Raw genomic sequence first — 12,681 nt, 5'->3', positions numbered from 1 at the left:
AGACCCCGGGAATTTCCAGAGTGATGAGTGTCTTTTCGTGTGCGAATGAGATACCTGATGGCTGGAGTCCCTAGGTGGCTTTAGGATGGGGACTGGTCCCCAGAAAGACCAAGACATGATTAGAAGCTTGGAACTTTCAGCTCCACCTCTGCATTCTTTGGGGAGGAGGAGGGGCTGGAGATTGAGTTAATAATTGATCATGCCTACGTGATGAGCCCTCATAAACACCTCTTAAGTATGATGTTCGGAGAGCTTCTGGGTTGGTGAACACATGGAGGTGATGGGAGGGTGGCCCACCTGGGGAGGGCCTGGAAACTCCACACCCTTCCCCATACCTCGCCCTGTGTATCTTTCTTCTAGTTATTCATCTGTACCTTTTTAAATATCCTTTATAATAAGCTACTAAATGTAAGTAAATGTTATTCTGAGTTTTATGAGCAGTTCTGGCAAATTATTGAACCTGGTAGAGGGGGTCACGGAACCACCAATTCATAGCCAGTTGGTCAGAAGTATAAGTGGTGCAGACTTGCCATTGGCATCTGCATCAGGGGCAGTCTTATGAGACTGAGCCCTTTACCTGTCGGGTCTATGCTACCTCCAGGCAGTGAGTATCAGAATGGAGTTAAATGGCAAGACACCCAGTTGGTGTCCACGAAGAATTGGAGAATTGCCTGGTTTGAGAAAACCAACGCATTTGGTGTCACAAGTGAAGAGTGTATAGGAAAACAGAATTTTCCCTTTAGTCATAGAGGAGGTTTATGGTGAGACTGAGATCCAGGCTGCACATCCCAGACCAGCATTCCACCTCTAAGACCAGATGTTATTTTTTCTCACCCATCCCAAGAAGTCCACCGCATCCACAACTTACAGAAGAAGAAGCTGAATAAATATTTTCTTAAAAAGTCAACCCTTTCCTCCATCAGTTTGCTTCTGCCTTCACATCTTGGTCTCTGCTGGGTTTCCATTAGGCTCCACACTATGTCATTTTCAAAGAAATCTTGTAAAGCAGCAGCGCTATTATTCTGACAGAGCCTATTCACCTCTCCCCGCCCAAAGCTGGTAAAATGACCAATTTTCTCCATCGTCCCAGCATGAAAGTTTAAGTGCATAATGACACAGACTGACTGTCTTTTCCTTCCTTCATCAGTCAGTTTCTCAGAGATGACATCGCTTTCTCTAGAACCAGCTGGCAGGAGCAGTTTGATTTCCAGGGTTCAGCACTATTCGTGCAGAGAACTGGACTAATGGGGCTTATTGGAAGTTCCAGCCAAGCTTCAAAAGTGCTTTGCATGAACGGTTTAAATGTTTTTTGAATTATATTATTTAATGGCATTGGACAATCATCATGACGTAATGCTCACAGTGAGCAAGGCATATGAATGTTTATTTTGATCCTGTTTTTATTAAAAATGCACATATTGGGACTTCCCTGGTGGTCCACTTGTTAAGACTCCGTGCTTCCACTGCAGGGGGCATGGGTTCAATCCCTAATCGGGGAACTAGGATCCTGCCTAACATGCGGCACTGCCAAAAAAAAAAAAAGGTTATCAATAAAAATGTATGATTCCAATATTTTTCAAGAGGCACATATCCACATACATGTATCAGTGAAGCTGTCTTCAGCTGCATGTAACAGAACATCTGATTGATAGTGTCTTGGACTTTTTTTTTTTTGGCCGTACCTCGTGACCTGCAGGATCTCAGTTCCCCCACCAGGCCGTGGCAGTGAAAGCCTGGAATCCTAACCACTAGGCCACCAGGAAACTCCCGATAGTATCTTCAATTAATTAGGTATCAGTGGGGTAGCTCAAGGATGTCATCAAAAGTCTGGCTCTTTCCTCGCTTCCCTATGCCATCCTCATCACAGTGGCTATAGCAGCTTCAGGAGTATGAGGGGATAGCACCCAAGACTCAAATCATCTTCCCCAGAACTGCCCCTCCCACACAAGAAGACTTCCTCTTACCTCTCGTTGCCCCAAAGTGGGTCTCATGTCTACCTCTAGCTGCCAGGAAGCCTGGGAAAGTAGATGTCTGGCAGAGGCAAATGGGACTGCCATGACTGGTGCTATGGGCTAAGTGTGTCCCTCCCCTACCCCCAACAAATTCGTTTGTTGAAGCCCTAATCTCCAATGTGGTGGTCTTTAGAGGTGAAGCCTTTGGGAGGTGATTAAGGTCATGAGGGTGGAGCTTTCATGAATGGGATTAGTGCCCTTATAAAAGAGACCCCAGAGAGAGGATCTCTTTCTCCAACATGTGAGGGTATAGGAAGAAAGCTGTCTGCAAATCAGGAAGAGTCCTCACCAGGAGCAGGACCAGCTGGCAGCTTGATCTTGGACTTCCCAGTCCTTCAGAACTGTGAGAAATCAATGTTTGTTGTTTAAGCCACCCAGTCCATGGTATTTTTTTTATATAGTAGCCTGAACAGACTAAGACAACTGGCTTCTGTTGTTACCGACCTGGGTCCTTGTACTCCTGTAATCAATAGAAATTGATAAGCGGCCAGATGAGGAATTCAGGCAGGGCTTTATTGGGACTCGTGCAGCATGAGGGAAAGAAAACAAGAAACAGGTGCCCGTGCTTGCTCTCCAAGGGCTGGCAAGCTGGTTCTTTAAATAGGGTGAGGGTGGGGGCAGATTGGTGGGTTGGGCTGGAGGGGTGGCTTAGGTGATCTGCTCACCCCCTTGGTGGCGCAGTGTGCAGGGAATCATGCACAGTGCCCTACTTTTGCTCTCCACAAAAGAGAAATGGCAGTTGGAGAAATGGAAGAAATGGAGAAATGGCAGTTGGTTTGTGGCCTTTTTGTATCTTATTGTTCATAATTGCCTCGACTGCTACTGCACAGGCATGCTTGTGCGTGCAGTTATTTTTAGTCCCTTCTAGTTTCTTTGTATCTGTTGCTTGTGGAGACGTGTGTCCAGGTGCAAGCATTGCAGCAAAGGGTCCAGGTCTCAGGTCCCAGCCTGTCTCGCCGAAAGGAGCTGGAGACATTGCCTCCTAAATAGATCAGGGCTATGGGAGGAAGGGGCAGAACGAAGGTCAGTTCAATGTCAGCCTCAACTCCTGCAGCCAGTTGGAGAGGAGAGACCATGGTAAAGTGGTCAAGAGCTCCCGCGAGCTTGGGCCGAATCCCAGTGGCCACATACCAGGGTGGTACTTTGGTCACATCGCTTAACTTCCATTTCCTTGTCCGTAAAAATGGAGATAAAAACAACACCTCTCTCAAGACTGCCATGAGGACTTAGATGAGTTTATGCACAGAAAGCAAATGCTCAATAAACGTTGACTTTTTGTTTCCCTTAATGGTGGAGCCCGTCCCTCCCTCTTCCAGCCTGATTTTTGTTTAGGTAAATTCCCTGATAGACAGATTGGGTGGAGGTTGGGGGAAGCAAGCTCCTTTCCTGGGGATGTTCAGGGAACCACCAGGCTTTGGTTTTGCCAACTGGGGTTTGTAAGTTGAAGACCAGAGGTGAATTGCTTGGGATCTGTCCACTGAAACAAACCTAAAAATGCACAACGTGAGAGTTGTGAGTTAAGATTTATTGGGGGCAAAATGAAGACTATAGCCCAGGAGACAGCATCTCGGATAGCTCTGAGAAACTGCTCCAAAGAGGTAGGGGGGAAGGTCAGTATATATGTGATTTTGGTGAAGGGGGAGTGTACATGCAGTCAAGCACATATTTTTTGCAGAAGGTTTCTGCTAGTCTCGTGAAAGTTACTGCTAGTCACGAGGAGCAGACGTCACCATGAGGATTTTAGTGCTTTTCTAGATGTGAGGAGATGCAAGATTGGGCTCATAAAACCATCTCCTGAAAATATCCAACTATCTGAAGACCTGTTCTGCCAGTTTTTCCCAGAGCACAGAGTGCTTCATTTCTGACCTCTACCCTGAACTTTCAGGGGGTGTCGAAGGTCAGCAGCTGCAGTGGCTCATAATTTAATCCTTGTAGAGGTAGATGGCAAGTGCCAATCTGTAGGTGACAGGTCCGAGGACCACGAGGTGTGTGGAAGAGGAAGAGAGAGAAAGAGAAGAGATGGAAAGCTGGCGACAAGAGAAAAATCTGAGGAAAACACAGTGCTATCTACTAGGAATCTTCATGGGGTTCTGACGCATGCCTGTCTGTGAGAGCGTCACAAGAATTTCACCTTGCTCGTTAATGTGGGGTGAATGTGGATGTGCTTGGGAGGACTCAGAACATGCTAAGTGCAGTTTCGAGATGGACAAAGGGTGAAGGCCCCCCAGGGCAAGCCCGCCACACCTGGGTTACATGTAGGAAGAAGACTGGCGTGAAATTCACCCGAACACTCGGAGTGGAACAGTGGCCTCTGGTGCACGTGGATCAAGGTTATGTGTAATCTTAGGTTCCTTCTTCGTACTTGTTTGTATTTTCCAAAATTTCTACAATGATCAGGAATCTGTTCTGCAATCAGATAAGAATTCTATTTTAAAAATTTTATTTAAAAAATTTTATAGAGAGGAATATAATTTTTAAAAGTTGTTTTAAGGTTGAACGTTAGCTCTGTTTGTCAAATACCCTGCTTATCCAGCATCATTTTCTCTTTCTTTTCCCCCTGCCTCTTTCTAACGGCTAATAATAGCAACAGATATGATTTACTGAGCCTTGTACTGTGTATGTCCCAGACACGTGCTCAGTGCCTGACATGCATAATAATCCTAGAAAGCTGTACTATTATAATTCCTATTTCAAAGATGAGGAAAGTTAGACTCAGAGAAGAATTTCTGGCACATGGCCCCTTTGAACTAGAGATGTTTGGTGCCAATACTCTTGCTTCTAACTTTACCTGTTGCTCTTTTGTTCTTTCATCATCTTTCCTTCTCTCATCTTTCAAAAAGTATCTATCAGGTACCCGTGTCAATTCTGTGGTTATAACCCAAGATTTCTCAACTTCATCATGATTGGCATTTTGAACCAGGTAGTTCTCTACTGAGGCGGGCTGCCCTGTGCATTGTAGGATGCTTTGGAACATCCCTGGACTCTACCCACTAGATGCCAGTAGCAATCCCCCCACATACCCAGCAGTAACAACAAATATGTCTCCAGATGTTGCCAGATGCCCCCAGGGGCCAAAATCATCCTCCTTAAGAACCACTGATGGAGCCTCATCTCCACGCTAGATGTGGAAAAGGATTCTGGAGCACCTCCAGTTGAAGGCTCGCAGATAGGAACCCAGGGGAACAGCATGTACCCTTCTGGCAAAGCCCCCAAGCTCATTTGTGGCAGCTGCCACCTGCTACGACATTCCGGGGCAGGGTTTGACAAGCGCTTGGAGTGCCTGCCCCTGGCAACAGGAGCAGGAGATGCAGGCTGAAACGAGACATTACTGCCACTCGTCCTGAAAGCTGGGATGCTGGGGGTCACACGGGCAGGGCAGGGGGCCCCAAGCTGGTCTGTGGATGGCATTTCTGAATGGAGATCAGGTTCTTGGCGAAGACGTCAAGGAAGGAGGCAGAAAGATCAGTGGATTCAGACAAATCGATTTCTGGTCCTGGTCCTGCCCCTACTTGCTGTGCAGACTCAGTTGAGCCTTTTGAGAATATTCCTGCTTTCCTCCATCTCTTCCTGGGACAGAAGGTTGATGTGTCCAAAGTGGTCCACTCCATCCCCTCACCTGCTTCACTCTTCTTCGGAGCATCTGACGTTCTGTTGTATTTGTGTTCACCCTCTGTCTCTCCTGATTAAATTTCAGCTCATGAGGGCAGGGGAGCTGGTGCATCCCTGGAGCCTATGTCATTGGTGAACGTAATAAGTGCTCATTAAAGACATGCAGAATGAAGGCACACACACACCCCATGGGGAAGCTATTTGGAAATATGTCTCAATGGCCATAGACATGTCATACCCTTTGTACTCAGTGGTTTTACTTCTGAAAATCAGTAGCCCCCACCCCAAATAATCCAACACGAAAGAAAAGCCTTTTCTTTCGTGGAAAGGTGAATCCATATTCATCCTAACGCGGCTAAAATAGCACAAACAAACAACTCAAAAAGCCCACCTAAGTAATCAAGATAAAGGCATAGGGAATTCCCTGGGAGTCCAGTAGCACTTGGTGCTCTCACTGCCGGGGCCAGGGTTTCATCCCTGGTGAGGGAACTAAGATCCCACAGCCGTGCAGTGTGGAAAAAAAAAAAAAAGGGCATAATTAAAACTGCTCTGATAAATCTACTTGGTGAAATTCCAGGCAGCCATTACAAATGTTGTTTACAGTAAGATGAGTTAATATTGCAACACACACACATGAAATACATAATACAAAATTGTATATGCAACCCAATTGCTGAGATTATAGGGGTGAGCTTCCTTTCACACTGTTGGTGGGAATGTCATGCACGGTCCCTCTGAAGGACAGTTTGGAAATTCCTATTAAAATGTTCATGTCACTTAATCCTCCAATTGCATTTCTGGGAATTGACTTACCAAATAAATAAATTGATTTATTTCTAGGAATCTATCCTAGAATATATCTGGAAATAAGTCTAATACCTATGAATGGGGGGAATGGTTAAATAAATCACTGTATATCGATATAATAGAATATTATGTAGTCATTAAAAATGAGATGTGCATATCCTGACATGGAAAGATGCCCAAGACATATCATTAAGTTAAAAAAAGCAAATTGCAAAACGTTTTTTGTGCATGAATGATGGTGTCATCTTTGGTCGTATAAGCATAAACATTTTTTTCAATCTGGAGGAATAGATGACAAACCACTGACAGTGGTTTTCTCTAAAGGATAGAGGGAGATTTTCTGTCTATGCGGTGAATTTCTGTAATGTTTAAAAGCTTTTCACATAGCTGAAAAAGGAAAACACTGAACCCACAGCATGAAGTCTCTCACATATGCCAACAAAAGCCAGGCATGGGAAGACTGGAAGGAACTCTATCAAGGTGTTATTAACTGTGATTGATCATTTCTAAGTCATGGGATAAAGGGCAGTTTGTTTGTTGTTGTTTTTTTTACTTTTGGTGTAAAACTTCTAAAGAGCATGTGTGGGCTTTACAGAGGACAGAACTCCCCCATTAGCCCTCTTTGTTGAAACCAGGGTGGTGCTCAGGGTGTAGAATGTTCTGTTGATGTAACCTGCTGTTGTGCACTGTCCTCTTTCCCCAGGATGGATGACATCCAGCTCTGCAACGACATCATGGACTTGAAGCAGGAGCTGCAGAACTTGGTCGCCATCCCAGGTAACCGTGGGGGACCCCACCTCATGAACCAGCTGCTCAGATCCCCCGTCTGGAAGGCCCTAATGCAGCCTCATTCTTGCAACGCAGTGCTTGCTCCCTGATCACATGGTTCAAACTCTGCATCGGGCAGACCCGGGTTCAAGTCCTAATTCTGACCACCTCCTTGACCTTGGGCAAGTCACATTATCTGAGACTCAACTTCTCTTCCTGTGAAAATGGGGTAGGAATAGTAATAGTACCTAATTCATTGGGTGTAAATCTTACTGCAATAAATGAAACAACACAAGCCACGTGCTTAGCTTGATAGCTGGTCCAAAGAGTCCAGTAAATATTAGCAATGATTACTCTTATTATCCTGTTTGGGAACAGGTAGAGTATGGTGGTTACGAGCTCTGACTTTGGAGTCAAACCTAGATCTGTCATTTATTAATGATGTGACCTTGGGCAAGTTACTTCACTATAACTCGGTTTCTTCGTCTGTAAACTGGGGCAATCATGCTATCTACCTCAAAGGATTGTTGTGAGACTGACCGAGGGGTGACACATGTAAAGTACTTAACACAGTTCCCATCTTACAGTGAGTGCGTAATAAATAAGTGCCATTATTATTATTACTATTATTACTATTATTATTATCATTAACTGAACACATTTCTACTCAGTGGTCAGGACTCAGAGCTTTCACTGCCATGGCCCCAGGTTCAATCCCTGGTCAGGGAACTAAGATGCTGCAAGCCCTGCCATGTGGCCAGAAAAAAATAGAATGAGGAGGGGGAGAAATAGCCAAGTCCAGACACTACCCACTAGAAACTTCCATTTGATTAGCGTGGGGCCCTGGCATTGGTCATGTTTACAAGCTTCTCACACGGTTGTGATGGGCAGTCAGGGCTGAGAGCCACTGGGTCAAGTCTCTCATTTTATACTCCTCTGAGGGATCATTTAGTTGAAAGATACAAAAACCCATTGAAGCTTATGTAAACACAAAAGGGGCAGTTACTGAAGGACTGCGGAGACTCCTGGAGCCTGCAGGCATTATCGTATTAGTTTGCTAGGGCTGCCCTGACAAGTTCCCACAAACTTAGTGTCTTAAAACAACAGAACTTTATTCTTTGAGAGAAGCCAGAAGTCCAAAATCAAAGTGTCAGCAGGACCATGCTCCCTCCAAAGGCTGGAACAGAGAATCCCTCTTTGCCTCTTCCAGCTTCTGGTGGTTCCCATCAGTCCTTGTTCCTTGGCTTGTAGCTGCCTTATTCCAGTCTCTGCCTCTGTCTTTGTGTGGCCTTCCTCTCTTTGTGTTTCTCTGTGTGTCATCTCCTCTTCTTATAAGGACACCAGTCATTGGATTAAGGGCTGACCCAATGAGTATGACCTCATCTTAACTGATGGCATCCACAAAGACCCTATTCCCAAATAGCGTATTTCCAAATGAAATTAGGGGTGGCAAGGACGTACTGTTTACTCTCAAACAGGCAGGAAGCTCAGCCCAACTCACAAAGGTCGAGAACCAAAAACAGGAAAGCTGTGGAATGTTCTTTGGCCCTTGCTCTCTCTTTCTCTCTCTCTCTTTCTCTCTCTGTCTCTTACTCTCCATTTTGGAGCATGTTCTGTTTTCTCTCTCTATAGCACATGAGCCAAGCAAGGCCACTCTTTTATCAAACCCAACTTGGGTCTGCTTGCCCGCAGGCTGTAAAGCCAATGTACTGACACTGGGTCATGGTGAAGGAAAGTGCAGTGTTTATAGCAGGGCCAAACAAGGAGCCCAGGACAGCTAGTGCTCAAAACGCCCAAACTCCTCCATGGGTTTCAGCAAAGCATTTTTAAAGGCCAGGTGAGGGAAAGGCATCCCAGAGTATGTGATCAGCTCATGCACAATTCTCCGACTGGTGGATGGTGAGGCAACAGGGCGGTGTCACACGGGTGTGTGTGTGTGTGTGTTAACATTATGAATCCTCAGGCTCCAGGAGGCCTGGGGGCTATGTGCTCATCAAGTAGTTAACATCTTCCATTTGGTGGGGGTTTTAGCATCTGTTAAACAACTCAGGAAGTGTGCATCAGATACTGTTATCTAGGGACTTCAGAGAAGAGCTACAGCAGAGGATGTGGGGGAGGGGTCTGTCCCAGGAAGGCCCCACAGGGTGCAGCTCGCTTACAACCTCATCTCCCTTCCATGATTTTCCCACACAAGAGCCCAACTCTCGGGCCTCTGTGTCCCAATTTTCAACTTCCCAGGGGACAGTGATGGGCCCAACATAGACTGACGTCTCCCTCTTGAGAGGAAGGATTCCCAGAGCCCACTGTTGGCTCAGCAGGACACTTGGGTGCCACTGAGAAAGGAGACACGAGTGTGTGGCCACCAGGCCAGCCAAGGCCTCCTCAGGCCACAGGGGCTCCACGGGGGGCCGTGGCAGCCTCTAGAGCATGGGTAGGAAATGGGTGGGAAATGGCTGGGGGTGGGGGTCTTTGGCTGACACAGTGTCTGGGCTGCATGACTGACCAGGACTGGGACTAGGGTAGGAGAACAAGGCGCTCAGCTGGAACATGAAAAATTCAGTAATCATATTTTCATGCAATATTTAAAATACCAAAATTCATGCAAAAATATATACCAAAAGTTTAAATAAAGATGAGGTCGGGGGCTTCACTGGTGGCGCAGTGGTTGAGAGTCCGCCTGCCGATGTAGGAGACACCGGTTCGTGCCCCGGTCCGGGAAGATCCCACATGCCGTGGAGCGGCTGCGCCCGTGAGCCATGGCCGCTGAGCCTGCGTGTCCGGAGCCTGTGCTCTGCAACAGGAGAGGCCACAACAGCGAGAGGCCCACATACTGCAAAAAAAAAAAAAAAAAAAAGATGAGATCGGTACTGACACTCAATGGGCGGAAGCCAGGAACGCTAACCCTGCATGGAGGGGACAGGCCCCCTGAAGAACAAGTTCTACCTGAAATGCCATCAACTGTCCTGCTGGGAAACATACAAGGTCATAGGGCCACTTAGCAACAGAGCCCAGGTCCTCAACGGCAGCTCCATTGATTCTGCTGGAAAACTGCATCTTCCCAATCACTTCTGTGCAGAAATTCAGATATTAAAGTTCCCTTTCCTCTCCTGCCTTTCCTGCTCACCTCTCCCCACCTTCTCCTCTGACTCCTTGTTAAGAGCCTTTCTGTGCATTCCTTGGGCCAGTGCCAGGTTTCTAGATGGGTTTAGCTGAGTTTAGGGGGAAAAAAAATGATGCTCCTGGCAATTTATCAATAAAAATATTGAGTAAAGAGAACACTGAATGGCCAAGAAAATCATGTTTCTCCAGCCAGGGTCAGAAAATAATTTACCAGACTGTGATGAGGGAGGACACCTGGAGCCCTCCCCGCCTTCAGGGCTTCTCAAGAACAAGCCAAGATGCCTCACCTCACCTTCACTGCCACCACGGTCCCCTTAGGGCTGGGGTTGCTTAGACCTGGCTGTAGAGGCCATGATACCCTTCCCTTGGACATAAAAATAGTGTCTCCCTCATAGGGTTGTTGGAAAGAATTAATAGCAGTTCTCAAGCAGGGGTGAGTTGGGCCTCCCAGGAGACATGGGCCATGTCTGGAGACAGGCTTGGTTGTCACAACTAAGAGAGGGGGCTGCTACCAGCATCTAGTGGGTAAAGGCCAGGGATGATGCTCAACATCCTACAGTGCACAGGACAGCCCCCATGACAGAGAATGATCCAGGCTCAAATATCAATAGCACCAAGGCTGAGAAACCAGATTAAATAAAAATGTAAAGCTCACGGTAATACAAATACAAAGATAATTGCTACAATTTATTAAGCACTTACATTTTGCACACTTATGCTATGCGACTTGCTTTCCCTTCATTAAATAAGTGTTTATTTCTTTTGTACCTCGTTTGGTAAATATTTAACCTAGAGGGCACTTAATCATTAAAGCAACAGTGACTGTATAAAATCATAGCCTATAATAGTAGCAGCTGACTGTTCATGAACTCTTACTATCCACCAGGCTGTGAGCCTAGGGTTTTACTTGATTTCTCTCTCTTAAAACTTGCAACAACTTTATGATTATCTGTGTTGAGAAACTGGGTGCTCAGAGAGGTTGAGGAATGTGCCCAGAGTCACACAGCTAGGAAGGGGAGGAGCTGGGGCATTAAGCCACGACTGTCTGATTCTATGCCAAGGGCTCACAGTTGTGATAGGGTCTACAGGCCAGGGAAACCAGTTAGGAGGTCATGGCATGGTCCAGGGAGAGCTGATGGTGGCCTGGGCTAAGGAGATGTGCTGGAGGAGATAGATGAGAAGCAAGTTGGAGGGTCACATCGGCAAGCACGTGAAGATGCTAGGAATCAGGTGTGTGATGCCAGCAGGGGATAAAGTTGGCAAGTAGGTGGGTGATGATGGCCAAAAAAAGTGTGTCCCTAGATAGATGGGTGGTGCCTGGAAGCAGGTGAGTGATGCTTGCAGGCAGGTATGTGATACCTGCAGGTAAGTGGGTGATGCCTACAGCTAGGTGGGTGGGGCCTGCAGGTAGATAGGTGGGGCTTAAGGTAGGTAGGTAGTACCTGGAGACGGGTGGTACCTGGAGGCAGGTGAGAGATGCTGGCAGAAAGGGTATGTTACACGCAAAAGCAGGTGAACAGCATTGGCTGGTGGTGTGGAGACTTAGGTCAGTAACTGGTTTGTAAGCTAGCACAGACCCCTTTGAGAAGGTGGCTTCTCCCGTGAGTTGCTGGGAGGGGCTGCATGAGCAGAGGGCTGCAGCTGAGTATCTGGGGAGGCTGGGGGATGCCTGAACTGGCAAGAGATAGAAAACGGGGATGAATAACTTGGGCAGGGAGGTTTGTGAGTTCCTGGGGGCCCTGCCAGTTGCTATGTGACTCTGGCTTAGATCTGGGGCCTGGCGGAGGACAGGGGAATATTGGAGGGCTGTCGCTGGTAACTTGGAGAGAACGGTGACATCACTCCCCAAGTCCAAGGGCGCTGTGGTTAACTCGCCTGCAGAGGGCAGGGAGGCTCTGTGGTACCGACGAGTGACTTGCAGAATCAGACTTCGGGACCCACCTCGAGAGGAATGATGCTGCCATCGTCAACGCAGCGATGAGCAGGAACCCAGGGGCTGCTAGCAATTCCACTTCACTTCCTCATTCCCCTTCTGATTAATGAAAGAAACCGATTTTCTCTCTAATCCAAATATTATATTCTCCTTGCCTCTGGTTCTGCCCCCAGGTCTAGAGGAAATGGTCAGTGCCAGTTCCAGCAGGCAGATGGACAAGCTGCCCCATGATTTTTATCTTCTGAAAAAGTTTCTGCCCTCCTAGTTTTCTCAGTCCTCGTGTCCAGCCCTCGTTCTTTTGTTTCCTCTATGGCGCTCTAGCCCTTGGTATTTGGAACAGGATGGGAAAGCGTGGGCGCTTTCCTTCTGACAGATTGGTTGAGCCTCGCTATAGAGTAATTCCCTCCTGCCCCCGGCCTTCTGCACGACCCC

General features: G+C 47.0%; 1 protein-coding gene across 3 annotated transcripts in view; it reads left to right on the top strand.

Moving 5' to 3' along the window:
* The window catches only part of LOC137207111 (mpv17-like protein), a 181,617-nt gene that overhangs the window by 136,384 nt on the left and 32,552 nt on the right, over positions 1–12,681 (top strand). For all 3 annotated transcript variants that reach the window (XM_067706564.1, XM_067706563.1, XM_067706565.1), the window contains exon 7: positions 7,132–7,205. In XM_067706564.1, coding sequence (XP_067562665.1) covers positions 7,132–7,205 — 74 coding nt within the window. The remainder of the gene's footprint in view (positions 1–7,131; positions 7,206–12,681) is intronic.

Source organism: Pseudorca crassidens, chromosome 15, assembly GCF_039906515.1.
Source record: "Pseudorca crassidens isolate mPseCra1 chromosome 15, mPseCra1.hap1, whole genome shotgun sequence".
Classification (NCBI taxonomy): domain Eukaryota; kingdom Metazoa; phylum Chordata; class Mammalia; order Artiodactyla; family Delphinidae; genus Pseudorca; species Pseudorca crassidens.
The sequence above is the reverse complement of the archived record's forward strand: the minus strand, read 5'-3'. Positions and strand labels throughout refer to the sequence as shown.